Raw genomic sequence first — 27,877 nt, 5'->3', positions numbered from 1 at the left:
TTTGCAACAAGGGATGTGAAAATTATTTGAGAGGTTGCATCTGCTGGTGGTGAAGGTTACCTTCCTTAGGAAGTTTGTAGTTGTGATGAGATGGAACTATTTAGGAAAAGGATGCTTTACAAAATGTAGATCAACAAAAGTACCAAGCAGGCACCAGATTTTAATGCATGGAAAGACTGATTAGCTACTATTGATACTTTCTAAGAATGCAGGGGGCATATCTTAGAGCTCTGTCAAAAACAAAGAAAATCTTTTGATGTTTTGGTGACACAAAGTAATTTGTCATGGCAGTGATTTCACTGAAAGATTTTGTTTTGTCCCAAAGGTGAAAAGTACTTGGAGAAGGAAGCATTGCCAATTTAGGTTTTGAAAATATAGTGTCGTTAGCCATCATCTGCCATTCAGTATTGAAAATTAAAGCAGTCAGAGGGTATTTTTGTCACCAAAAAGACATTGCCTCAGCTTTTCACCCAGGGTATCATCAGGTATGTCAAGACTTCATATTCTTTGTAGGTATTTTAGATGGTTTGAGCAGGACTTGATGCTAACCCTAACATTTAAGCCAAGGATTGCTGGAAACCTCTAGCTTGTATATGATGAATCAAAAAAAGGCAAAAGCAGCAATTCCCTATCACAGTGGTCTTCCCAAAGGTGAAAAGAAACCAGTTTCCACTGTTGATAATCCACAGCCATCAACATCATCTGCTCAAGATGTCATCCAACCATTGTCATGTTTGTTTGATCTGCTCTCTCCAGTTGCAAAAGATGGCAATCCTGATAATCTTCCCAGCATTTCATCAAAGTAAAATAGCCTGATGCCTAATACATACACAATCATGATGCTTACACAGTTACCACTTTTCATCATGTGGCCTACTCATCATTGTAGGGTTTGTAACAAATCATTAAACCACCATCATCATCATGAGGGATCATTGCAGTAACAGTGAGGAATGGAGAAGCTAGCGAGTACACAGGGTAGGTCAAAAATAAAAATTTCCTTCAGGTACAGTTGAAATAGTATTTGTTCCTACAGAAATACAAATCATTGCCTTATATAGTATATTGTATAGGAGTATTGTATGGGATCACAAGCTGGAGCAGTCTTTGAACTCAGTAATAAGGTTATCTGGGGTTATGGAGGTGAGTAGGTGAATACTCCTCACTCTCTTTACATCACCATTCACTTGTTTTTTCCAGGCTGCTGAGGAGAGTGATCGTCTTGCTGTGCTCTCTCTCTCTTCCTTACGTCATTAAATGCATGATGATTAACTGGATTAAATTTTTTTTTGCTGTTGTCTTACATAATTTTTCCTTTTGTAATGAGAAAAATCCTGAACAGCGCTGTTGTGAGGACTGTGGGCATCCTTGTGGCTGCATGTCTTTTGTAACTTCACCCCATAGGTACTGTTCCTTTTGTAGGGGGAAGGCATGCACTTATGCTTTACCCCACAAGTAGTGTGTAGACTGGGCTATTCCTCAACAGGAAAAAGTTTGGTAGGAGGAAGAAGGGCATGAAGTGTTTGCTGCCCTGTTTATGTGTGTTTGTGTGCGCATGGCCCTGGTGACTGCTGAATCTTTCTGGTTTCCCCCCCTCCATTCCTGTTCCACTGTCTAATAGTGCTTCCCCTTCTTGGAGGGGTAATACTCAAGTGGTGCAGTTCTGCTGTTGGTTCTGATTCCCCACCCCTTCTTTTCCCATCCAGCCTCATCCGAGCAGCAACCTTGCCCTTTTGCTTGTGGGACTGATGTTGCAGGTACAGAGAAAACATCTTCCTTGGTGTACCTGCGTGACACTGCAGGTACAAAGAAAACATCTTCCTTGGAGTACCTTCAGAAGTTTTGGCCTACGGTGAATATTCCTGGTAGTCTGTCTTTCACAGCATTCTTGGACAATCTGGCTGAAGAGAAACAGCAATTTCCTTTGCCTGCTCTTCTTGCATAGTCTGCAGCTGCTAATTTGGATGCTGCAAAGGAGAGGGAATCTCCTGTAATGGTAGTAGTACTTCCTTTAGTGGGTCCCCCCATTGCTGCTTCAACATTGATATATGTGATTCTTGCATCAAATACCAGCAAAACTCGAGAGAGAAAAAGGAAGAAATATTATTGGCACTCTCCTTTGTTGCCATTCTCCTCCTTGTCAGGCTATCTTTCTCATCTTCCTCTTCAACTTCTCTTCCCCCATGCAGCAGGAAGAATGGGAAGTCAAAGGCCATTTGTGATGTATGGAGATGGAGTGACTGAACCCTCTCTTCCTCAGGTAGTGCCATCATTAGCTCTTCATTGGATGGGTCGATATCGTACTTGGCTAGGACTCTCCTAGGCCTGCGTTCGATTCTCCGGCCAGCCAATGAAGAATTAGAGGAATTTATTTCTGGTGATAGAAATTCATTTCTCGGCAAAATACGGTTCAGATTCCACAATAAGCTGTAGGTCCTGTTGCTAGGTAACCAATTGGTTCTTAGCCACATAAAATAAGTCTAATCCTTCGGACCAGCCCTAGGAGAGCTGTTAATGAGCTCAGTGGTCTGGTTAAACTAAGGTATACTTAACTTACATTGCAAGGGAATTTTTTCTTCTCTTATTGATTAGTAGGTGATTGTGTTAGACATTACATACAGTTATGTTCCAATTATTTATTGGGACATAGATGATTATTTTCCTCATGCTTAACATCTGATTTAAAATTTGTCATTTTGCCTGCATCAGAGACCTTAGAACTCATACTAGTTATTACTCAAAATTCTTACACACAGGACTTCCTGTGTATCAGTCAGTGAAGGAATTAGGAAGGCCTGTTGAGCTTAAAAGCTTCCTGTTTTAAGTCTATCCATAATCCAGTGGAGTAGTGCCATTTGCACCATTGCTAGAGATTACCTCTACTTGTAATAAGAGGTCATCCTTCCAGGGTGGGGTGGAGGTGTACTTAGCTTGAAGTTGCACGATATTCCTGCGTTGGCATGAGCCAGTTTCTGACACCCCAAGGAGTCTCTTAATTTTCTTGTAATGCCATTTCTCCACAGGATGTATGACTCCCATCAAACCATTTAGTAAAACTTCCTATCATCTATAAACTTAATGAACACACATTTTCAATTTCCTATGCAGCAGTCCTCACAGCTATTTCGTCAGATTATTATGCAGGGCACTATCTGCCAATTTAGGTCTGTATGCTTCTGGTTAGCACCAGCCCTTCAGGCATTCACCTAAGTACTCACCCCTTACCTTACCTTACAGACCTTAAAGTTCGTTCGGGTTGCCCCAGGTCCCTCAGTGTGAGGCACCTCTGATGTCTACCAGAGAATTGCTAATGCGTCTTCTGGTATATTTTGCATCTTCCAATCTTGGATGGTCTGGGATGCAGCTTAGATATTTGTCGAGCTTATTCTTAAACACATCTACACTCTTGATATGTTCCTCAGATGAGCTGGTAACACATTGAATAGATGCTGCATTATCGATGCTGGTGTGTAGTGGATTAATGTCCAGTGTGCTTTCCTTAGTTTTCCTGGTATAATTTTGGGCACTATTAATCTACCTCTGCTTGCTCTTTCTGATATTTTTAGCTCCACGATGTTTTTGGTAATTCCTTCTGTTTCCATGCCTGTATTATCATGTAGCGTTCTCTTCTCCTTTCGAGACTATATAATTTTAAGAATTGTAGTCTTTCCCAGTAGTCAAGGTCCTTAACTTCTTCTATTCTAGCTGTAAAGGACCTTTGTACACTCTATTTGTGCAATATCCTTTTGGTAGTTTGGGTACCATATTATATTGCAATATTCAAGTGGGCTACATACATAGGTTTTATAAAGCATAATCGTGTTCGGCTTTTCTTGTTTTGAAGTGCTGGAACAACATTCCCATTTTTGCTTTGCATTTTGCCAATAGTATTGCTATTTGATCATTGCATAACATATTCCTATTCAACATCACACCAAGGTCTTTAACTGCTTCCTTATTTGTGATTGTCTCGTTATTAGGTCCCCTATATGCATATAGCATTCCTTCTGTATCACCATAATATATTGAATCAGATTTATCAGAGTTAAATACCATCCTATTTACCTCTGCCCATTCATATATTTTGTTTAGGTCTCTTTATAGCAAGTTCCTATCTTCATCACAATTAATTTCTCTACTTATTCTTGTGTCATCGGCGAAACTTCTCACTACCGAGTCCTTAACATTACTGTCTCTGTCTGCAATCATAATAACAAACAGCAATGCAGCTAACACCGTACCTTGTGGCACACCGGATATTCATCCGGTTTCTCAACGTTTGCAATCACTCTCTGTTTTCTGTTTTGCAAAAATTCTTTTATCCATCTTCCTACTTTGTCCACAATATTATGTTTTCTCATTTTTTTTGCTAATATATTATGGTCTACCTTGTCAAAAGCTTTTGCAAAGTCTAGGTAAACCATATGTGTATCTTTTTCGTTTATCATATTTTTACATGTTTTCATGGTGGAGTAACAGTTGGGTTTGTGTACTTTTTCCGGGTACAAAACCATGTTGTCCTATATTAAACAAACTATTTTTCATTAAATGTTTCATTATATTTTTCTTCATTACCCTTTCATATACTTTCATAATATGTGATGTTAGACTCACAGGCCTATAATTACTTGGCTCTAGTCTTGATCCACTTTTAAAAATAGGAGTAATATTTGTTAATTTATGTTCATCATAAATCTTGCCTGTATCTACACTTTGTCTTGATAATATTGCAAACGGCTTTGAGAGAGAATGAACTACTTTATTTAACAAAATGGCAGGGATGCCGTCTGGTCTGGCTGCTGATCCATTTTTAATTTCATCAATACCCTGCACAATATTGTCTTCATTAATATCTATGTCAATAAATATTTACTATTTTCATCTCTTATTTCTGTATCATTATCTTCATTATCAATTCTAGGTGTAAATTCTCTCATATCTTTCTGCTAATATGTTGCATATTTCCTTTTTTTCATTCATTAATCACCCTTCAATTCTTAGAGGGCCCATTTCTACTCTTCTTTTATTCATCTTTTTCACATATGAGTAAAATATTTTTGGGTTTTGCTTGATATTTTGTAGGGTCTTTTCTTCTCAGTCCCATTTTCATTTTCTTTTGATTGTATAACCTTTTGTTCTGCATTTTCTATCTTACTTTTTAGTTCCATCACTTTATATACATTCTTTTCTATTGCAAGACCTTTTTTCCACTTTCTGATTTTCTGGAACAAGATCTTTCTGTCTCTTGGTATGCATGACTGATGCTTACTTTTCTTCTTTGGTATATATTTACCCACTATTTTCTCTAATATTTTATATATTATATCCATATTTACCTGTATATTATCACTTATGAATATGTTTTCCCAGTCTTTGTTTAATTCTTCATTTATTTCTGACCATTTTATATTCTTACTATAGAAATTGTATTTTCCATATCCTTCCCACTTTTTCGTTTCTTGCTTATCTCTGTTTTCACTTGCTTTGCAATGGACTGTTTTCTGACATTATGGTCTGAAATACTTGTATTCTACACTATTATTTATTTGACATAATTCACCTCATTCACAAATAATAGGTCTAAAATATTATCCTTTCTTGTTGGCAGGTGATTTATTTGCTGAATGTTATGTTCTAGTAGCATATCTAATAGCTTTTCAAATTGTCTCTTATCTTCTGCACTACTATTACTCTCTTTTTTATATTTATAAAGACAACTGCAATCTCCTATTCGTTCTTTCCAATCTACAAAAGGAAAGTTAGTCTCCGGACAGGAGTATAGTCCAGTCTTTGTGATTTCTACATATATTGTCCAATTTGCCTATTTATGTCAAACTATAGTATTAGGGGGTCTGTATGTTACAGCGCTCACTAATTTTTCAGATTCAAATTCTACTGCTATTAATTCGCATTCTGTTACTATATTTCTCACAGATTTTTCCTTGATTTACGTCCCTCCCATATATCACGGTTCCCCCTTGATTCCTATTTTTTCTATCTGATCTATAAGTTTGGAAACCCTTTATCTGGTCATCATTACCAGTCTTGGGAATACCAGGTTTCACTTATATTCATTATATCTATTTTTCCAGTTTGGGTAAGTTCTAAGAACACTATTTTTCTTTTTGAGTTACTCGAAACTAAACCCTGCACATTCGTCACTGTGATGGTTTGCATGTTATCCCCATTATCTAATATGGGTAATAATAAGGATTTTCCCATGTCTCTTTCTTGTTCTGATATGTTGTTGTTTTCTTCATTTCCAGAAATTCGGACATTAAAAAATCCAACTTTTCCAATATATTTGGTCTTCCATCTTGATATTTATTCATTTTGTGTTTGTATCTGCATTTAACTCTGTATCTGCACCATCCCCTGGCATCGTAGATACATTGCCTGTTCCTTGCGCTGTACCTAGCCCTTAAACGCCTGTTGGACGTAGCAAACGTTGACTAAAATTGTCTGTTGAATGCCGAGTGGACGTAGCAAACGTCGACTACAAAAAAATTTCAACCTTCAGTCAACTTTTGACTCGACCGAAATGGTCGAAAAACGCAATTGTAAGCTAAAACTCTTACATTCTAGTAATATTCAATCATGTACCTTCATTTTGCAACAAATTGGAAGTCTCTAGCACAATATTTCGATTTATGGTGAATTTTTGAAAAAACTTTTTCTTACGCCCGCACGGTAACTCGGCCAAAAATTTCAGAAATTCTTTCGTCATTTTGTCGTAATTTTTGCACTGTTCTATATTAGCCGTTACATAAAGTTTTATATATGAAAATGTGCGCAATTTCATGTACAATACAACAGAAAATAACTCATGGTTGTAGCTTTTATCAGTTTTGAAATATTTTCATATAAATCACGATAACTGCCAAAATTTCAACCTTCGGTCAACTTTGACTCGACCGAAATGGTCAAAAACGCAATTGTAAGCTAAAACTCTAACATTCTAGTAATATTCAATCATTTACCTTCATTTTGCAACAAATTGGAAGTCTCTAGCACAATATTTCGATTTATGGTGAATTTTTTGAAAAAACTTTTTCTGACGTCCGCGCCAGAAATTCTTTCAATCACGTTGTCGTAATGTTTGCACTGTTTTATATTAGTCGTTACATAAAGTTTTATATATGGAAATATGCGCAATTTCATGTAGAATACAACAGAAAATAACTCGTGGTTGTAGCTTTTATCAGTTTTGAAATATTTTCATATAAATCACGATAACTGCCAAAATTTAAACCATCGGTCAACTTTAACTCGACCGAAATGGTAAAAACGCAATTATAAGCTAAAACTCTTACATTTTAGTAATATTCAATCATGTACCTTCATTTTGCAACAAACTGGAAGTCTCTAGCACAATATTTCGATTTATGGTGAATTTCTGAAAAAAATTTTTCCCTTACGCTCTGCGCGTGGTAACTCGGCCGAACATCTCGGAAATTCTTTCGTCATGTTGTCGTAATGTTTGCATCGTTTTACATTAGTCATTACATAAACTTTTATATATGAAAATGTGTGCAATTTCATGTAGAATACAACAGAAAAGTTTTGAAATAATTCACATAAATCACGATAACTGCCAAAATTTCAACCTTCAGTCAACTTTAACTCGACCGAAATGGTCAAAAAACGCAATTGTAAGCTAAAACTCTTACATTCTAGTAATATTCAATCGTTTACCTTCATTTTGCAATAAATTGGAAGTCTCTAGCACAATATTTTGATTTATGGTGAATTTTTAAAAAAACATTTTCCTTACGTCTGCTTGTGGTAACTCGGCCAACATCTCAGAAATTCTTTCGTCTCATTGTCGTAATATTTGCACCATTTTATATTAGTCGTTACATAAAGTATTATATATGAAAATGTGCGCAATTTCACTTACAATAGAACAAAAAATAACTCATGGTTGTAGCTTTTATCAGTTTTGAAATATTTTCATATAAATCACGATAAATAGAAAAAATTCGACTTTCGGTCAACTTTAACTTGACCGAAATGGTCGAAAACTGCAATTGTAAGCTAAAACACTTACAGTCTAGTAATATTCAATCAATTAGCTTCATTTTTCAACAAACGGGAAGTCTCTAGCACAATATTTCGATTTATGGTGAATTTAAAAAAAAAAAAAAATTTTTTTACGTCCGCTCGTTACGGATTCATGCATCATTTTGTGATAATATTTTCTCTGTGTTGCTTTGATCGTTTTAAAATTTGTTATATACCAAAATCATCGCAATTTAGTGTACAATACAACTAAAAAAAATTAAGTCATTAGCTTTAACCGTTTTACTTAGAGCGCGATTTGTATACAATTATATAAGAGTTTTTTTTTTTTGCTGTCATATATTCCAATATTTGTATATGATAATGATATTTTTTTTCATTTCTGATGGTTGCATACTAAACTTCAGGCAATGAGAAAAAAAGGAGCCAAAAGTGAACTCTTAATCTTAAAAACTAAGCGTGCTGTGATTTTTGAAAAAACTTTTATCCGCTTCAGAAGCGCTAACTCACCGAACGCCGGCATACTGGAGACGTTTTTGTAAATAGGGCTTCGGCGTTAAAGGGCTAGGTGCTGATGCCTCATATCGCAATGCTGACATTTCATAATGTGGTGTTGGCTTGCTTTTTTTCTTTCATCTCATGTTCTTTGTTCCTTTATTTGCTTTATTTTTACTTTGATTTTTAATATGCATTTGATTTTGATTTTTGTTCTTCATGGCTATAGGATGCATATATCTACATTTTTTGTTGAGCCTACGTCCTTTTCCTTCTCTCAAGTTTTTGCATATTTTTGGATGTAGATTGCTGCATTCATCCTCATAGCCGTCTAGATATGCACATTTGCCATAAATCTCATAATTGTGACATATCTTAGGATGCTTGTAGTAGCATCTTTCACCGAATCTGCAATTCCCTCTTTTCAAAAGGGTGCAGACTGTGTCTGTCTTCTTTTTTTTTTCTTGCTCATTCCCATCAGTATGAAGATGCGGGTACAACCTCTTTGGGATTTTATTTTTGAGTTATCATGTCATAATTTATTTCCTCGTATGTATGCTGCTGTATTGCCTCATATGTAGAATGAATGAGTTTCTCTGCATCCATACTCTTATCCTGTTCTTTGTTTTCATTTATTTTTTTGTGTCTTCAATCTTATTTTCTTCTTTACCATTTTCCACTTCTTCCTCTTCCTCATCTTCTTCATCCTCTACTATTTGCACATTAAGTCTTGATTTAATAACATTGTCTATCCATACTAGACATGTTGAGCAAAATACTCTTGTGTCCTTATTTTTATTTTGTTAGACTTCTGCACATGTAGGATGAGTAGGTATGTGGCATGCATAGCATTTCCTGATGAGGTTTTGTGAATTTACAGTGCTATACCACACATTACATAGATTAAACGTTTTAGGCATTCATTTTCCTATTGCATCAATCAGTATATTCACTATATTGACCTTATTCATTTTCTTTGTTGGAATGTGTTGATTGATGCAAATTTTCTTTATAAGTCTCTTAATCACTTGAAATTTCTTTGGCATTCCTTCAGTTATTTTCATTATGTTTTCTGCAGACTTGATCCAGTTTGAAGGATCATATCCTTTCAATATGTCTGTGAATATTTTTGAATCTTTTTGGTTGGAGTTATTATTGATCTCAACAATAAGAAACCCTAGCTCCCTGTTTGCCAAGCCATCATATTGGTAATCTGGAAGGCAAGCAAGGTTCCTCCATTTCTTACCACTGTTGTTGCTAGACACTTCTATGGTGTTCAATTTTTAATAATTCACTCGAAAAAACAACTTAGTTGACGCTTTATCTTGCTATTCTGACTTTATTCTAATCATCGACAGTTCACGAACACTTCTAGCTATAGGTCATTCACTAATTAAATTAAGTATACCAGACCACTGAGCTGATTAACAGCTTCACTAATTGTATGTTATACTCGTGATATCGGGTTGATTATTCAGACCAAGAACAAATACATCTCGCCGAGAGAATGTCACGTTTGGGCTCTATAGATCAGACTGTTGGGGTATTTGGATGATAGTTTATTGATTGCCTTGTCTTTGCAAGCACCTGAAAGTTCTTTTTAGTCTGTGTACCTACTTAGGTCTGATTGTCAACTAGGACACATCAGATTTGGAGCTGTCAAAGACAGTAATGTACCCTGTGATAGATGCAGATACAGCATCATGGTCAGCCTTCTTTAGGCATTAAAAAGACCTCTGACACTGATACAGGAGTTCCTTTGTTCACAGCATCACTAGCAAAGGGTCCTAAGCCACTTGTTATCTCTAGAATTTTTTTACCCTCAGGTGTTCCAAACCTTTGTAAACTTCTAGTAGAGGTTTCTAAACCTTTGAGTCCCAGACTTCTTATTCTCAGGTGACACAAAATTTGGATGAGGTGTTCATCTGCCAGTCTTCTTAGCTTCGGGTTAATGGTCAGAAGAGAAAAAGATGCTCTACATCGGTCAGCCTGGAAAGCTGTCTTCCTAGCTTGAAGGAGTTCTCAAGTCATTTGTTTGGTAATTCAGTGGGAGTCATGTCTGAAAATTCCGTGACCATGGCTTACCTAAGAAAAAGGGGGCAACTAGGTCTCAGGAAATGTATCACCTGGCGATACATATCCAGTTATGGGTAGGGGAAAACATCATAACTGGATTCCCATGTATGTTCCAGGGAAATCACATACAATGGTCAGTTCTCTCAGCAGACAGACCCAGGTCGTTTGTGGAGTGGTTTCTTCAACCCAGAGTCTAAAGGATGATATGGACATTATGGAGTGCTTCATTTGTTCCCATCCTGAGCAAGCTTCCAAATTATCGCTCCATTCAGATCAGTTGATGTGTTTATGATGTCTTGGAAAGGACTGGAAGGTTGTGTTTTTCTTCCCTTGTTATTAATTTGCTGGTCACTCCTCTATGGCTTCAGAAATGTGGGACCTGAGCCCTCTAGCATTCCTCATACACACTGCTTGCTCTTCCACCTTGAGAAAAGTCATTGCTCCAGTCTCACTAAAGGTATTGCCACCAAAGTCTATATCAGCTAAACCTTCATGCTTGGAGGCTATCAAGCATGGCCTCAAGAGGGTTTTCTAGCAAGGTTGTTGGAATCATCACTATCTTAATTAGGCTCTCTACTAACAAGTGTTACCAAGCGTGTGTGGTGTCCACTAAATTAAATTATTCTTAGCAGAGCCAATGTACAACAAATAGCAGAGCCACTGTACAACAAATAGTAGACATCTTGCTTTATGTGAGGATGACACGGAAGTTGTATATGTTGGCAATTAAAGGTCATAGATCATCCTTGGCACAAACATTTGTAAGCAATTGTGAACCCTAGCTCACCAAATTATTTGAAGCACAAGTGTCATGGCAATGAGGCATTACCTCCCAGAACATCAAGACCTCCAGGCTGAGATGTATCCATGAACTGTAGGTATTCATCAAACCCAGTGTTTGAACCCTTAGAGATGTCATCCCTTAGGAGACTGACCCTGAAGACCTCATATTTTTTATCCATAGCTTCAGCAAGAAGGGTGAGTAAGAGCCATCCTGTCTCAAGCTATATCTCTTTTGGCTGGAAGAGCATAGGTCTCTTGTATATCCTCATATTCACTGCCAAGACCCAGGCATCTTCCTCCCAGTGTCAGGCTGCCCAACTGTTTGCTACTCCTGCCTTGTGAGTGGAAGACTGTACACACCTGAGGAGGATGACATTATTTAGAAAATGAGGTTTGCAATTATTTTTAGCATCAGGCATTTCAAAGGTTGAAGTTAGGAAGAACACATTTCTTTTTGGTTGAGAAAGTGATTTACGATGCATTTAAGAACATTTATGAGGCCCAGGATCATAGAAGTAGGCACCGTACTAAATTCTGTCTCTTGGAGTTATCCTATGATTTTTGTTTTAAGTTATTCAGAGAACTATCTGATAAATCTCCAGAGTTGTACTCTATTGGGGTGTGAAGGCCAAGTGGTATTTTCTCCTGAGGGGAACATACCCCCCTCTGTCTCCCTCCTCTGTATAGCTCTGGGGTACCTGCACCTATGCTTGCCCCAGTCATAAAAGGAAAAAGTACAAACCATGGCATGACTAACAAAGAACTATTCCAGCTAAATTACCCTATGTCAGCTTTGAGAACTTCTATTTCCAAATCACATTCACACTCCAGTTCACCTCTAGTGGTCCAATCGCAAAAATTTGGTATCAACAAAAATCTTACTCTATTAAATAGCTATTCATTCAAGTGTAAACTGGTTTTTTGTGAAAACAATTTTCTTGTAAACAGCAAAACTAATGTATTGTATACCTTTGAGTTTTGTCAGTATACTAATATGGCTTTTAATAATATTTAGGAGTCATCACAGGACAGCTCAGGAAAAACTAGTAATCATTGATGGTGCTAGGGTTCCTGTGTGTGTGTGTGGTGGCAAGAAAAGTGTTCTTCCATTTTATTATAAGGTCTCTCAGAATTTTGACTGCACAAAAAGTCTTGTGTAAACTGATTGGTTTGTATTAAAAAATTAATTTTTATATAAGTAATTACATAGCTATTAGTTCTAACTATTGTGGCAGCTTAAATTTTGATATTCGCAGAAGCACTTCTGCTGTTTTGGTGTTGGTAACTAGCCCCGCCCACTTTCGGGGAAGATTGGGTACAGCACAGCTGAAGAGCTCAATTCATTTCTGTCAGTCGACGACTGAACATTGGTTGCTTGATTAGGTTTTCGTTTCGATTTTTTCACCGAATGGTTGTGGCTATCGCTGTCTTTGGTGAAGTGTTCATTCCATTTGGTAGCCTTTGCACTAATTACAATTAACTTAGCTAGATTTGACAGACATTTTTCCTGATTGTGACTTTTTTTTTATTATGTCTGACTCTAGTTCGACTAGTATCCGGTTTTGTAGCAAGGCTGTAATACCAGACTGACATCATCCAAACATGATTCGCATACTATTCGCTGTCATTGCAGAGGGCAAATTTGTTCTTCTGATCCAACTCGCAAATGCACATCTTGACAAACTTCGAAGAAATAGGTAGAGAAAGGCGGCCACTAGAGCCGAAGCTAGGGGTTCTGCTTGCCAGGTTTCTTCTCCTGATGTACCTGTTCTATCTATGCCTGTGACTGTTTTTTCCTCCATTACCAACCCTCCAACTTTTCCATCAACTCCGTTACCTGGCTCCCAAACTTCCAAACCCAATGCCATTGCCAGCCTCGCAGCCAAGACACCAGAAATTCTGTCTTTTGGTCAATACTGTTGCCCAAATTGAGGCTTCTTTCAAGGTCCTTATAGACAAAATGAGTACAAGTGATCTCGGTGCAAACGTATTGTCAGTGGAGGAGGTGACTACTCGTCCCACCGATGCTCCTAGACGAAGGTCCCTGTCAAACTCCCCTAAACCTGGGAGGAGGGAAACTGGAGGTCCAAGTGAGGTTGGTGGGGTTTACCCACAGGTAGTTGCCCCCTCAGCTGAACCTGTTGTACGTAAATCCCAGGACTCGGTGGACAGCCACTGCAAAGGTGTCCAGGTGGAAGTGCATGCTTTGTCGTCTAGTGGTTCGGACTCCAGTGCGGGCAAAGGGCGTAGTTGGCACTTTTCTAGTGCTTCTACGCCATTGAAAAGGCATGCATCCACTGCTGAGCGTGGTTCCCCGCTTCCTCTTTAGCGGCCCAGGGAACAGGAGCATAGTCCCAAGCCTACCTGTAGCTTTTGGGACAGTTCTAGTCATCATCTCCTGAGCCTTCGGTGGTAGAGCGCCAGTATTTGGCTCCAAAGCAATCTTCCTCCTTTAAGAAGCATTCCGAGCACCCAGCGGGATCCAAGCTCCCAGCGGGATCCAAGCTCCCGGCAGGGTCTGAGCACCCAGCATGTAAGCATCCGTCGTTTGAGTGCCCAGTGTCTGAGTGTTCTGTGTCCAGTATCTACTAAGAATTCCATGTCAGTTCTTTCATCTCTAATGAAGAAGCTCATCTCTGTCCATCTCTCGTACCTGGAAGAAAGACAGTGGTGGGCAGGTTTGATTTCTCTTACGAGGCAACTTGTCTGTCCCCCACTGACATTAGTACAGTGCAGTTAGGTCGCTTCTGCAATCCCACTGGGTGTTTTTTGAGAATATGCATCCTTTGTCACACTTCCTTGCTTTTGCCCTGAATCTCCAGTGGAAGAAACAGACTCCTTCTGGGGGTTCCCTATCTTCTTTGCAGGTGCTTTCCCTAGGGAAAACGCTTCTTGTAGACTGGGTGGCTGTATCGTCGTCATTGCTGCTTCGTTTGTTGTCGGATGAATGCTAGACACGACATGTTGCTGTTGCTGGCTGTGTGAGGTCTGCTGCTTTATGTGCTTTATGGACCTCGTCGATCATGACCAAAAATTCTTCTATGGGCATGGTGGAGGCTTTCGGGATCGCGGCTACTGTAAGGCGGGGTAATTTGGTGAGGAGTACTTCCCTCACTAGATCTAAGGATGACTCAGCTTCCCCACCTCTGGATGGTAGGGTGATGAGTCGTCACAGCTGCTTGTACACGTGCGAAGGTCTCTCATCGCCTATTAGTGTCCCTACATAGTTCAGGAACTTCTTCGCTCCCTGGGCTGGTGGGATGCTGAAGGATGACTTCAGCTGGTCCTACAGGATGTCGTATGTTACTGGGGTGTCTAGTTCTTCGAGCCATGCTGCTATTTGTTCAAATACATCGTCCAGCAGGAACTTGAGGACTGCATCTGCTTTCCACATTGATGAGGTGATCATCTTTGTGCAGAAAACTGTTTCTGCCCTGAAAAACCATGCTTCTGGGTGGTGGGGATCAGATGGAGGTGGCTGCAAGGCTCTCGCTGATGGTGTGGGGTTCGTTAGTGTAATCGGTCATCTTTGCATCGATCTCCTTGGGTCGCACCGGGGTCACCAGTGTGAGAGTGAGGTGTAAGCGAAAGCGTAGGTCAGGCTGCAGGCTGTAACATAGTCCCAACCTTTGACAGGTAAGGGATTAATTATAGGCCTCTGTGTTTCTTCACGGGGCAAACATACAATTATACAAGTGTAAAACATATGGCTCTGAATGGTGTTTTGATACATAGACTGTACTGCATCAAAAAGGTGACTATAACAACGTCAGAAATATTCACTGAAAACATCATCTCGAGATTTTGTGTTTTCTTCTGATCTTGTGTCAACCACATGCCACTTTCTCCAAGGTGCAATGTGGTTCATCGGCAGGTAGTCTGCATGGTTGAACACGTGTGCCTACAAAACTATGCTAAATTCGGTTTTTAGACGTAAAGGTTTGGATCTGTCTGCAAGTCAAGACATTAGTGACCTGACTAAGTCTTTGGACACTTCAAAGCAAGGGAAGACAACTTTGGTCTCTTGGAACCTGGGTGTTGTCCTTAAATGGCTTTCAGACCCTCCATTTGAGCCCCTTCACTCCTTATCTCTCAGGGATTTAACAAGAAAAACCCTTTTTCTGGGTGCTTTGGCTACTGCCAAGAGGATTAGTGAACTACAGGCCTTTGATAAGAAAGTTGGATTTTCACAGGGAGATGCGGTCTGCTCGTTCACTCTCGGGTTTTTGGCCAAAAATGAAACTCCGTCCATTCTCTGGCCCTGTTCGTTCACTATCAAGAACCTGACGGATATCCTTGGACCAGCAGACCAAGAGAGAGCATTAAGGCATTATCTCGAGAGGACTAAGAGGATCAGAGGCCCCTCTCATACCTCTAGTGCTTGGTCAAGAACCCCACCCATCCACTGTCCAAGAATGCTTTGGCTTTCCTCTTGAGGGACGCAATCTCAGAGTCACACTCGGAAATTCGAGATGATGTTTCACTCATTTTTATTTAAAGTCAAAAGCCCACAAGATAAGAGCAGTCACCACTTCATTGGCTTTCAAGCGTAACTTATTGCTATCCATGATCCTTCAATCTACCTATTGGAGGTGTAGATCAGTGGTTGCTCCTCATTATTTACGTGATGTGGAGAGTGTACGGAAAATGCAGTACCTTAGGTCCATTATCTGTGGCTGGCATGGTATTGGGGAATGAAGGATAGGAGTTATTCCTTCTATTTCTCTATCTCCTCACCTTGATTAAGGTTGTCAAGTTTTGGGAAGCTTGGGGGTACTGTGTACCTGGAGTACACACCAGTTGTTGTTTTTAATGGATGGGTAGTGGTTATTTTATGTGATGTGTAGGTAACAGAGTTATCTGGTTGTTTTTGTGGTACTGTGCTCAGGGCAAGGGCACTTGTTTTTATATTGTAATGCTTTGGTAGCCTTCGGAGTACTCCTTCGTTACAAAGCTCCACTGAAGTAGAGGCGCTCTACGGCTTTACCCCCACACCACTACTGGTTGAGATGAGCACCAACCAGAGCCAGTATCTTCCTGCTGTAGCCCTCGCACCAGGTAAGGTTACAACAAGCATGTCACCAATGCTAGCTACCTTTCTATTTCAATTTCATCTCTATGTTGTGAGTAGTAGTATATGTCCAAGTATCCCACCTCCTGTCAATGTATGATTCAGCTATGTAATTACTTGGTAAGTTACTTATATAAAAATGACATTTTTATAATAAAATAGTTTTATATATGCTGTACTTACCAAGTAATTACATGATCGGAGCCCTCCCACTTCCCCTCTCGTGCACATAGGGGCACAAACGAATTGAGCTCTTCAGCTGTGTTGTACCTTCCCCGAAAGAGGGCGGTGCTAGTTACCTACACCAAAACAATAGAAGTGATACTGTGTATTTCAAAATTTAAGCTGCTGCAATACAGTCGTTAGAAACTAATAGCTATGTAATTACTTAGTAAGTATGTATAAAACTTTATTATAAAAATGTCATTTTTTCAGTAAAGAATTTCATATTTTGTATATTGTAGAATTTTGTATGCCGTGAAAAAGTCCAGTTGTTTGAACATTTTCATGCATTCCAATTGTTTTTATTTTTTTATCATATTTTCAGTTTGAATGAAGGCAGAATGAAATATCATATAATGGTTTGAATTATATTTGTGGCACAGTATGGAAAGATTTCAGTCATCAATTCAGTACTTCACTTGAATTAGGGGTCATATTCTTAGCTAATTTAGCCATCCTTTCCCAAGGTTTAGTTGTAATGGCAAAAATTTACTCATATTATAGAATGGGTTGAATTTGCTTTAGACTGTGTTCATTTCAGATAAGGTGTTACATGCCTGACCATGGAATTTGGCAAACGAGTACCAAAACGGAAAACCTCTTGCTGCTCTACTTGTACCCTGCCACATGAGGGCAGAGAACGCTCTCAAAGACGGAGAAAGGGATTCAGCAGTGAAGCCGAACAGAGTAAGGAACCAGCAAAGCCTAAAAGGTCAACAAGGAAAACATGTGCAAATTACTCTAAAGAGGAAGAAGCCTGTGTATCACCTGCTGATTGGTTAAGTGACTGTTCAGTACTGGAGAGTGTAAATCTACTAGAGAAACCTGACTGGGATGTTTTCCAAATTTTTCTCAGTCACCTTGACTCTGGTATTGGACCAAATGGTTTGGAAGTTTCAGATTTGTTATCTTTGATTGGCAGGAATTGCATTTCTCTTGGTGTTGTGAAAAGAATAGAACACATATTAAACAGAGATGCTTCAAGTAAGTATTGCTTTAACTTTAATTATTTTCTCTCAGATGAGAAGAGAATGACACAAATTATACAAAGCAGATTCCCTGTCAGTCAGTTAATTATGTATCTTTGTATTGATAGAGATGAGGATGAAGAAACCTATTTATTGGACATTTCAGAAGGTGATTTTATGTTACATTTTACCTTAGCAGTGTTTGACTTTGATTCACTTACTTTGATGTATGCCGATACCCTTGGTTTGAACATTCCAGGTATTTTTACTGACAAGCTGAAAGAGTTATTGTCAAATTTGAATTGCCCGTCATTATTTCACACAGTCCTTTGTCATCCTCCAAACGATGATGAGTGTCACACATGTGATTCTGAGTGTTCTCCACTCTATCCCCTTCAGAATTGTGATACTGCCTCAGGCTTAGCTGTGATTGTGTGTATGGTGATTGCATTTATGAAGTATGATACATATTTGTCACTTGTTATGGGTATATCTAATGAGGAAAGTCTTTACTTCCAGTATCTCCAAGATATTAGTAAAAGTTCAAAACTCCTGCGTTTGGTGATTTGTTCATGGCTCATTAATGATTGTATAAATTTCAATAATGTTGCATCATATGATGAACTGACGCAGTATCCAGAGACGGGGGTACCTTTGGGGTTTGGAAAGCAATTCTCCAATTCATTACTAAAAGAAACTAAACAGATCTACTCAGGCAGTTGTCTCGGTATAAACACTGAACCAGATATTATGTCAAGCATTCCTGACTCAAAATTTAATTCAACAAGTGGTTTAGACGAGTTAATAGCATGTAGACCTGTGGTACATTTCTGCAAGCCAGATCATTTCCGACTTAAGCTGACAATGAAAGATGGAAGGAGTTTGTACAAAATGTTTAAATGCACAGGGAAAGGTGACCAGGCTGCAATGTGTGTTATTACAGAATTTCTTAATAGCTATAAAGTTGTAGAATGGGTGAAAAGTAAAACCTTTAGAAATGCATCTGTGATACCTAACACAAGGCTAAGGAAGAACAAGACATGCAATATATTAGATTTCCCAGATGATGTTCAAGGATACTTCATCAAAAACCCAGAGCTTTCATTTGAAAGGAAGATCAGATATTTAGTCCTAAGAATTTATATTAGAGGCTGCCCTTCAGTAATGACAAAAAAGTTTCGATGTACTCCTGCTGGGAAACATGATGGCAATGCCATAAAGAGAATCAATGCCTATATTAACAGCAAGGAGTTTCGTGATGTTGTCATTAATAATGCCAGAGCAGACTTAAGCTTCTCTGATGAGAAATTGAACCATGCAGACTTTGATGATCTGATCTTGAGAAAACCTATTATTCATTACATAAAGGAACGTAGTATTTTGAAATTAGAATGTCAGTTAAGGACTGGGAAACGGATCTATAGAGGATTTGCTTGTTCATCTGCTGGAAAAGGAGATTTGAAGACCATGGCCACAATACAGAAATTTCTTACATCTAAAGAGGCAGCTGACTGGGTGCGCAGTAAATATGAAATAAAGTTGGACAAGAAGAAAAACCAGAAACAGAAAATGGCAACCAAGCCTCCCAAAGATGACTGGATTCCTGATGGAGAACTGTCTGTTGGTTATGAGGTTAAAAGCTTCTTTGACAAGATTGATTTTGATTTTAGGAAACGAATAGTTATGGCTAAAGGTGTGCAATCCCTTTATGAAGGTAATGCAATCATCACAGAAAATGAAAAGTGGGGGAAAACTCACAGATTTGATGAGACTTACATGTTGAATGATCCTTTATTGTCAGAAAAAGGTTCATTTCCAGCAGTGACCATGTACATAAGCTGTTCATCTAAAAGTTCCCAGTGTAAAGCACAGTGTGGTACACCCTTGAAAGACCTTGCAAATACAACAATAGGATCGGAATGTCCTGGTTGTCATTGTGTATTAGAGTTTCCAACAAAAGAGTGTATAAACTGTTCTACTAACAGTACTCCAAAGTGGTACTCACTAAATGGTGAACTCATGTGTAGTGCTTGTTATCAGTACCAAATTAAACATAATGATTCCCGTCCAACTGAATTGAAAATGAAAAGTTCTCAAGGAATATCTAGGCTTTATCATTCCCATTTCGTATGTGGTTGGAGGTTAAAACTAGTTATATATAGTAATGATTTATCCACGTGGAAACTCTTTAAGCACAAGGATAATGACGACTTCCACAGTATTCTTGTTGAAGAGATAGATAAAAAGCCGGATGTGTCACTTTTACCAGCTGCAGTTTTAGTTTCAAAGCCACCAAAGTGCCAGAAAGTGATTATCAGAAATAAAGATTCAAAATCTATCCTGTGTAGTAGATGCATATCGGAAAACTCTTCGGCCCCATTTGTTTGCACTAGTCAGACTGAATTGATGAAGCACATATCAATGTCACATAAGATTAATTTCATGAACTGCGCAAGCTGTTGGTCAGAATCAGGCGCCATTGTTAATTTTGAAAATGAACATGAGCTTCAACAGCACATTCAACAAAATCACAAGGGTGAACACCAGTATCCAGGGGAAATTGATCATGACAGAGAGAACGATCCTATAGAAACCAACAGGCAAGTGGAATTAGATGAGGCTGTTATTGCACTTTTGGAACCCAGTCCAATGTAACTTCATTTCTGAATTGTTAATTGATTTTGCAAGTCAATCCTTATATGTACTAATGAGAGAGAGTATTTACTAAGTAGCTTCTATGTTGTTATTGCTGGTAGAGGGTTATCTTTGAGATTTTAATCTAAAGTTTGATGGGTAATTTCTTAATGAAGCCTCATGTTACTATGCCCAAAATACTCTTCCCAAAAGATTTATTGATGTGATTTTAGTTATTCCTTCAATATGCTAGTCACCATTAGTTTCTCATAGTTATATTTAAAGGCTGCTATATTGAATGTTTTCAACAATGCAGTTTTGAATCACACAACTTTACTTGTATAGACACAAGAGCCCACATATATTGTAGATATAATTGATTATAACTTTCTTAAGATATCATCCATAGACATCAAAGTTCCATTGCAGTGTTTTATTTTGAATGCAAACAAAGTATGATATTTTAATACCTTTTATGGCTTTGAAAGCAATTTATTCTACCCATGTTTCTTGCATCGAGATATTCCAAATAAATTTTTCATTTCATATCAGTAAGAAAATTTTGTCCTTGAGGCTCATGCCATAGCCACTTGTTTTGGAACAAAGTTTTCACCAACTCATAAGTAGTTTATTCTTTTTGATAGTTCAGAGAGTGATCACATTTGTAAAAAGTTAACCACAGTATATACAGATAAATTGATTAGAATAAGATTTAGTTTGCTAATGGAGCACTACTTAAAAAGATTTTGTTGGTTAATGAAACACCAGTAGACTTTGTAAGAGTGCAAGGAAATACATAATAACATTGTCATGAAATTCAGTTTGTTAGGCACCTACATTTGGATAAATTTGACATTTTTACTACTCAATATACAAGTCCTAACATAGAAAAAAGACACGGTGTTCACATGTTGTGCTAGATTTTGGAATGTAGATGGCGGGCGTGAGTGGTAGGTGGCAGCAAACGGAAGGTAATAGGTAGAATGGCTCACCCATGTTGGGGGCTTTGAGAATGGAGAGATCTGTTGGGCAAAGCATCTGTGATAGTGGCTACCACTCACCCCTTAGTGCATACCGACACCATTGTGGTGATTGATCCAGGGGTAGTAACCCTGGCATTATGGATAGCTTTTTCTCTGGTATATTTAGCAATATTTATACCTAGAAATGTGTGCTATTGGAACCATTTCACTGGGTGACACAGGTCTTCCCCCAGAAATAGATTTTTCTGTTGTCAAGATCCCTTAATTTGCTGCTAGCAGAGAAAAGTGACCATTCCAAAATTGAAAGCAATCCTGTGCCAGCATTAGTGACCATGTGCAGGTGATCTGTTCTCAAGAGTTGGGAAGCTACTACTCCACATGCAGTTCATCTTGATTCCTTTAGCTTTACTTTAGTGTGTATGCAAAGATTGGAATTGCAGATTTCTTCATGAAACATGAATATTCCTGGTATATTGAGTATTTGATTTTGAGAAAAATTGCATTCTTATTTTCACTCACCTGTGTAAATGTTCTGTTTAATCTAACAACTGTTTCTCTCGCTTTTCAAAATTGTAACCTAGAAATATTTTATCACTATATCAAATGATAGTCAGCATGCTCTTGTGTTCTTAGTTTGGTGTCTGTCAATAAGGTAATAACAAGGTATGCTAGCAGGAGGAGACCTAAGTGCACACAGTAACTGAGTTGTTTTATCTGCCAAAGCAAGGATTAAAGATGCTAAACACATTAAGAAGTCCCAAGAGAAGTTAATTACATAAGGTTTATTATGCAAGAGAAGTATAGATGGCACCAATAAAGATTGTACTATTATACCTGGCAAGACATGCTTAGCACAATAGAGTACTGCATGTTGAGTGGATGGTAAGGGAAAGTTTAAAGACAAAGAAAGGCAGTCAAAAGAATAAGAATTTGGCAGGTGAAAAATGAAGAACTTAGAAAGGCATACAAAGGAAGTGTCAGTAAATATTGAATTAAAAAGTAGGATGTGGAAAGCACTAAAAGAAAACAAAGAAAAAGCAGTAGTATATGGTGTGACATTTGGGAAGTTGTAATAAGATGTCAATTGCCCTCAGTATGAACTTCAAGGTTGGCAGAGAACATACATTGATACAGTATACTTGTACATAGAAAATAGATATGAGACCAAGGTCATATGATAAGGATAATGATAAGCTAGAAGGAAAGGAATCAGAATCCCAAGACAGCAAAGGGGAGAAAGACAGCATTCAGGAATGAGAAGTGGTAGTGGAACCATGGAAAAGATGTGTAATAGACAAAGTGTGCAGATATCAGAGTAAAAAGGAAAGAACTGGAATGAGAGAGGCACTATTTTAAAAATCAACTGAATCTGTAACTTCATCTCGATGGTCTTATTAAATTATATGTTACTAATGCTGAATGGTTCAGATATGAAATGGAGGAAGTTTGCATACTGAGGGGTTAATGAAAAAAAAAATATCTGAAAAGGTTGAGAGACCCTATGGGAAGATGAAACATGGAAAACTTCAGTTTCTTCACAATTGGCAGTTTCCCAACAGCAGCTGAAGACCCAGTCTTTGATGAACTGACAAGAATACAGTACAGTCTATGAAAACGTTATAAAGAAGATTAGACCAGAATAAAAAAGGGATGCACTGTGAAAAGTGTAGAGGAGTGAGGTACTGGAGGAAGTCCTGGTGTAAACAGCAGAAGCAGAGATAGAGGGTATAGAAATGTTTAAAAAGATGGATGAGCAATACAAAGCATCTAGTTACCAGTAAGAAAGCAAACCAAAGAAAGTAGTTGCAAGAGTGGCTGTATAGATGGTTTTTTCTCATTGCACTACTGCATATACCTGTAGCATGAAACAACCCATCAGCACTCAACCATTATTAAAAAATATCACATGATATGAGGACAAGGTAATACCTCTTTCACTGAAGATATGACACATTTACACAGAAGCATGAAGATGCCCTCCCAGTTGGCAACATGATGTATACTCAAGTTGCCATGCTGTCCATGCAGATATTTAGCCATCTAATGCTTTGGTTTGTTTGCTGTTTATTAAAATTTTGTATGGACATATTATTGTCTTCTGTGGTTCCCACTCCCACCCATCTGGTTGGACCCCGTTGTCACGTTCTTGGACCAGCTTCATACAAATGGTAGCAGACGAGAGACAATTGTAAAGCATTCCAAGAGGAGTTTATTCTCATTTCTTTAAAAATAAAGATAAGGTCAACACTTTGAGCTGCAAGGGTGAGGCTACTCAAGGACATCGGAGAGCATAATATTCCTTTGGAAAAACGTATTATTGGTGGTTGTTATGTAGGTTGACCAGACCATTGAGTCAAAATTCATTCTTAGGCTGGCCCTTAATTTACAAAATTCTTTTTCTTCCTTGATGTGCTTGTTATGAACGAAGGACTTTTAACAGTATTGATTGTGATGTTAGGATTTGCAGTTTTGATATTTTGAATATTGTTGCAGATTCAATTTATAATTCTGTTTTGGAAGAGTCCAAGGAAAAACCCTGTCACTTTTGCTATTTTTAATTAGAACCACATTGTATATAATTTGTAAATATTTTGCATACCAAAGATTAATGTTATTTGTAATTTTAGTAAACATGTCAGATTTTTTAATTAATTTATATATTTCCTTAGTTTACAAACCAAAGCTTTTTTTTTTTAGGGGTAATCCTCAGCATGGGCAGTAAACAGTCATTGAAAATGTAGGTGGATGAGTGAGTTTGGGGAAGTTGAGCCCCCAATCACTTCCTGTAAGCTGGCACTTATTTCTTCAGCATCAAGGAATAAGTTGAGTGGTAGAAGTGGGTATGGTAATAGATTGTGGTTTGTATATCTAAGAAAAATTACAATTATTTTAAAAATTTTACTTTTTTCCTACAGAATTAAAAACCTTCACCTTTTATATAGGAGACGTGTTCATTAGGTGGAAGGATAGTCTCAGCTGACTGGCAGATTGACTCTCCAATTAGAAAGTGTGTGTTACCTTTCATGATAATAAGCAGGGAACAATGACTCCTGTAACCTCTTGTACACTTTAGGATATGATTGTGAGATTTTAAGGACCCTAAATCAGAGATGTGTTTGTACTCACATTCTAGGAAAACTTCACTGAACCAAGCACTGCCCTAAAGTCAAGTGAGCACAAGCCAGATGGTAGATAATGTCTAGGAGTATTTAGCCTAGCTTTCAGCATATTAAGGGGTGTGTTTTTTTGTCGGAGAGGGGCTTGGGTGAATACACAAGCTGTTGAGTTATCTCCACAGGTCCTAAGGAGGTTTCCAAGGATTTGCTGACTCCTTTCCGAGGTAAAAGGAGGTGAAGGTAGTTTGGCACCACCAGACACCTGCCCTTATTATTACCTATAAAACTTAAAAGTTGCTTTGAAAGAGATAGGCTGGCACCCTAGGCTTCAGAAACTCTTGCCATTACTGGATGGCCATTCCTGTTACCAAACAAATCACATGCCCACTTGATCACTGCACACGTGATCATGTCTTGAAAATTAAACAAAAGCTCGGTGTCTTCAAATTTTCCTCTTTCCTTTCCTGTGAGTGCTTCTGTATGGTTATATGCTATTGGACCATTGTGGTATGGGATGAACAGGAAAGGAAAAGATTCTAGGACACCTTGTGCCTGCTTGTACTAACAAAGAGACACAACACAACACAAAAGCATCTCATCAGAGTTCCAGAGGGAGGGAACAGAAAATTTCTTGAATCTCTCACCAGAACTCGGTTTTCCCTAAAAACTTGGGAACAAACAAGAATGAGAGGGACTGTCAACCTTCCAAGTGTCAGACAAGATACAAAATACCTTGCAACTTGCTAACATTTTGAAGGCTAAGACTAACAGGAAAATAGTCTTGAGAATGACATTATGATTCAAGGCCTCCCCTAGGGCTTGTACAGCACCTGACATAGGTTGCAAAGGACAAGTCACATCCCTCTCAGGTGGCTGAAGCTTCCAAGGTAGGCAAAACTGTTCAAAGCTCCTGCCAAGCATGGACATCTTACCAAGAAAGAGAGGTCCATGCTCTTTAGTTGTAAGATCTGGCTCAAAGCAAAATAACAGCATTTTACTGCAGAGACTAAGAGGAGCTTGTCTTGTCTGAGGTAGATGAAGTCAACAATCTGCTGAACAGCAGCACTGTTGGGAGAGAGCTCCTGACTGATACCAATTGTAGATAGCTCTTCTTCCTGATACACACTAGTTGGGGACCCACAGAGGCAACTCTCTAGGGGGGGTTAGTACTGTCAGTGTACTTCATGCAGTGCACTGTAGGTGTTCCTTAAGGTTCTTGGCAGCATCCCTTTGGCCCTTAGCTGCAACCCTTTTCATTCCTTTTACTATATTTCCGTTCACATTCCTTAAGTTCTTTGCAGCATCCCTTTGGCCCCTAGCTACAACCCTTTTCATCCTTTTTACTATATCTCTGTTCATATTCTCTTTCTTGCATCTTACGTTCTACCCTCTCCTTTCATTCCTTTTACTATATCTCCTTTCATATTCTCTTTCTTGCGTCTTATGTTCCACCCTCTCCTGACAACTGTTTCAAAGTTATTTTCACCGCTGAATGACCTCACAGGTCTCGGCACTTGGCCTTTAGCCTAAATTTTATATTACAATTCCTGCAGAGGCAAAAGGACATATCTCTCACAGTCCTGCAAGGAAAACTTGCCCTCTGCTGGAACTGCTGTAAAACTTCCAATCATGAAGGTGTAGGGTTTGCACCAGTTGATGGCTGACAGAGAAGAGTGGAATCTTTTAGGGTTTCTCAAGCAGAAGAGCTAGCGGTTCAGAATATCACTCGGCATGGGGCCAACAAGAACCTAAAAGGGTCGTTCTAAGACCCGTAGTGAGAAACACTTAGTTAATCACTTGGTAAACCAGACTGAATGGAGATAAGGCTTAAGTGCCAAAATTGTCCCAGGACAGTCAATAAATGGCAGACACTTTCATAAGGAAGAAGAACCTTGAGTTACTTGTCACAGTTTCAAGGCGGTCGAAGCCGCCTTGCCAGAAACAGGAGACATGGCTGGCCTTGAAACCTTAGCTGCAGTTATTTTCAGTCCTTAAGAAGGCTTAAAGGAGACTGCATTTTGGATCAAGGTATCCCAGCTATTGAAATGCCTCTTCACCATCAACCTAGCTTTACTGTTCGAGAGTAAAGTTTTTCCACAGGTTTGCACTCTGATGGTGAAAGAAAAATCAGCACCTTCCCCCAAGACACCAGTAACAGTGAAATCGGCCAGTATGTTCCGTCAAATGTTGAGCCTTGATGCTGCCTCTGCAGCCAAAAAAGAATTACCTTCATATGTTGGTCTCTAGATCTAGAGTGTGGAGGTCAGTTGTCAGTCTGCTGGTTGATGAGTTATCCTGAAGGTAAATAGTCTCTTCTCTCCAGTGTGTAGAACTTCCTCTCACATGTCAGTGATAAGGAATTACCTTACTTGACTTGCTTAGATAACAGGGAATAATCTGATCCAGAGATTAGACTCAACTCGGACCATAACACCTCAAGCAAACTAAGATCATGGCAGGTGACAAAGGCCTTGTCTCTGGAGTGCACCCAAGGGTTTGCTCTGTTGACAAGATCAGGTTTGCAAATAGCGCTATGGTTGCCTTCTCAAGATCATTATGTTCAAGTTTGATGCTCTTCCTAAAGAGAAGCTGACTCACCAGTCTTTCCTGGTAGATACCAGTTTTAATAGACATAATTCAATCAATCAGTCTTTCCTGGTAAGCTCTTGTGATTGTGGACACGAACATTGAGACCTGACAGCATCAATCAATGAACCACAAGTCTAGACGGACTCACGAAATGGAACAAGCACGTTCCAAACCGCTGTTAACCCTCCCAAATAACTCCCTATGCTCAGCCAAAGCCAAGCTACTAAAAGCCATGGACTCAAGTTCATGTGCTGTGTTGAGCATGCCCATAACAGGTCTGAGCAAACCAGGAACATCCCAAGGGCCTGCACAACCATGTATACTTTGGCCACTTCAGCTTCAGTAGGAAAACAGGTTGGAGGAAGTAGAAGCATCATTGGAGTATGGCCTGTGTCCAGTACCATGGGCTGCTGTCAGGTTGGAGGAAGTAGAAGCATCATTGGAGTATGGCCTGTGTCCAGTACCATGGGGCTGTCTCCCCACTTCAGCTTCAGTAGGAAAACAGGTTGGAGGAAGTAGAAGCATCATTGGAGTATGGCCTGTGTCTAGTACCATGGGCTGTCTCCCACAGGCAGGACAGCCAATACAGGAGACTTAACATAATTCCTTGGTGGGAACAGTTGTAGTAGCAGAAGGGCCAAGGGACTTTTAGCCAAAATTAAGTGGCCCAATAACATGACAAAAGATGAGTCACCTAAATTACTGAGGGTGACTGTATCATCCTCAGGTACTTAAACAGTGATGCAGAGGTAGGTGGTGACAAACCACTCAAATACATGGCTCTCCCACCTTGGGAGAGCTTACCTTGCACATATGGCTTATCACTGTTGGAGTGTGTACTGCTTGCCTTCCTTTGTGCATGTGCCCCCTCAAACCAAGTCAGAGGAGAACAAGCACAAGGAGCAGGGAGAGAGGGAA

The 27,877-nt window shown here is 38.9% G+C and overlaps 1 protein-coding gene across 5 annotated transcripts in view; it reads left to right on the top strand.

Annotated features, from left to right (window-relative positions):
- LOC136839414 (uncharacterized) overlaps positions 1–23,902 on the top strand; it is a 32,799-nt gene extending 8,897 nt beyond the window's left edge. For 4 of the 5 annotated variants that reach the window (XM_067105424.1, XM_067105423.1, XM_067105422.1 and 1 more), the window contains exon 2: positions 17,211–23,902. In XM_067105424.1, coding sequence (XP_066961525.1) covers positions 17,233–20,292 — 3,060 coding nt within the window. In that variant the 5' untranslated portion in view covers positions 17,211–17,232 and the 3' untranslated portion in view covers positions 20,293–23,902. Of the gene's footprint in view, positions 1–17,194 lie in introns of all 5 variants that reach the window. The other variant, XM_067105426.1, reaches the window with a different exon arrangement.
- Positions 23,903–27,877: the final 3,975 nt, after the last annotated feature.

Source organism: Macrobrachium rosenbergii, chromosome 6 (assembly GCF_040412425.1).
Source record: "Macrobrachium rosenbergii isolate ZJJX-2024 chromosome 6, ASM4041242v1, whole genome shotgun sequence".
Classification (NCBI taxonomy): domain Eukaryota; kingdom Metazoa; phylum Arthropoda; class Malacostraca; order Decapoda; family Palaemonidae; genus Macrobrachium; species Macrobrachium rosenbergii.
This window is presented reverse-complemented; position numbering and strand designations above follow the sequence as displayed.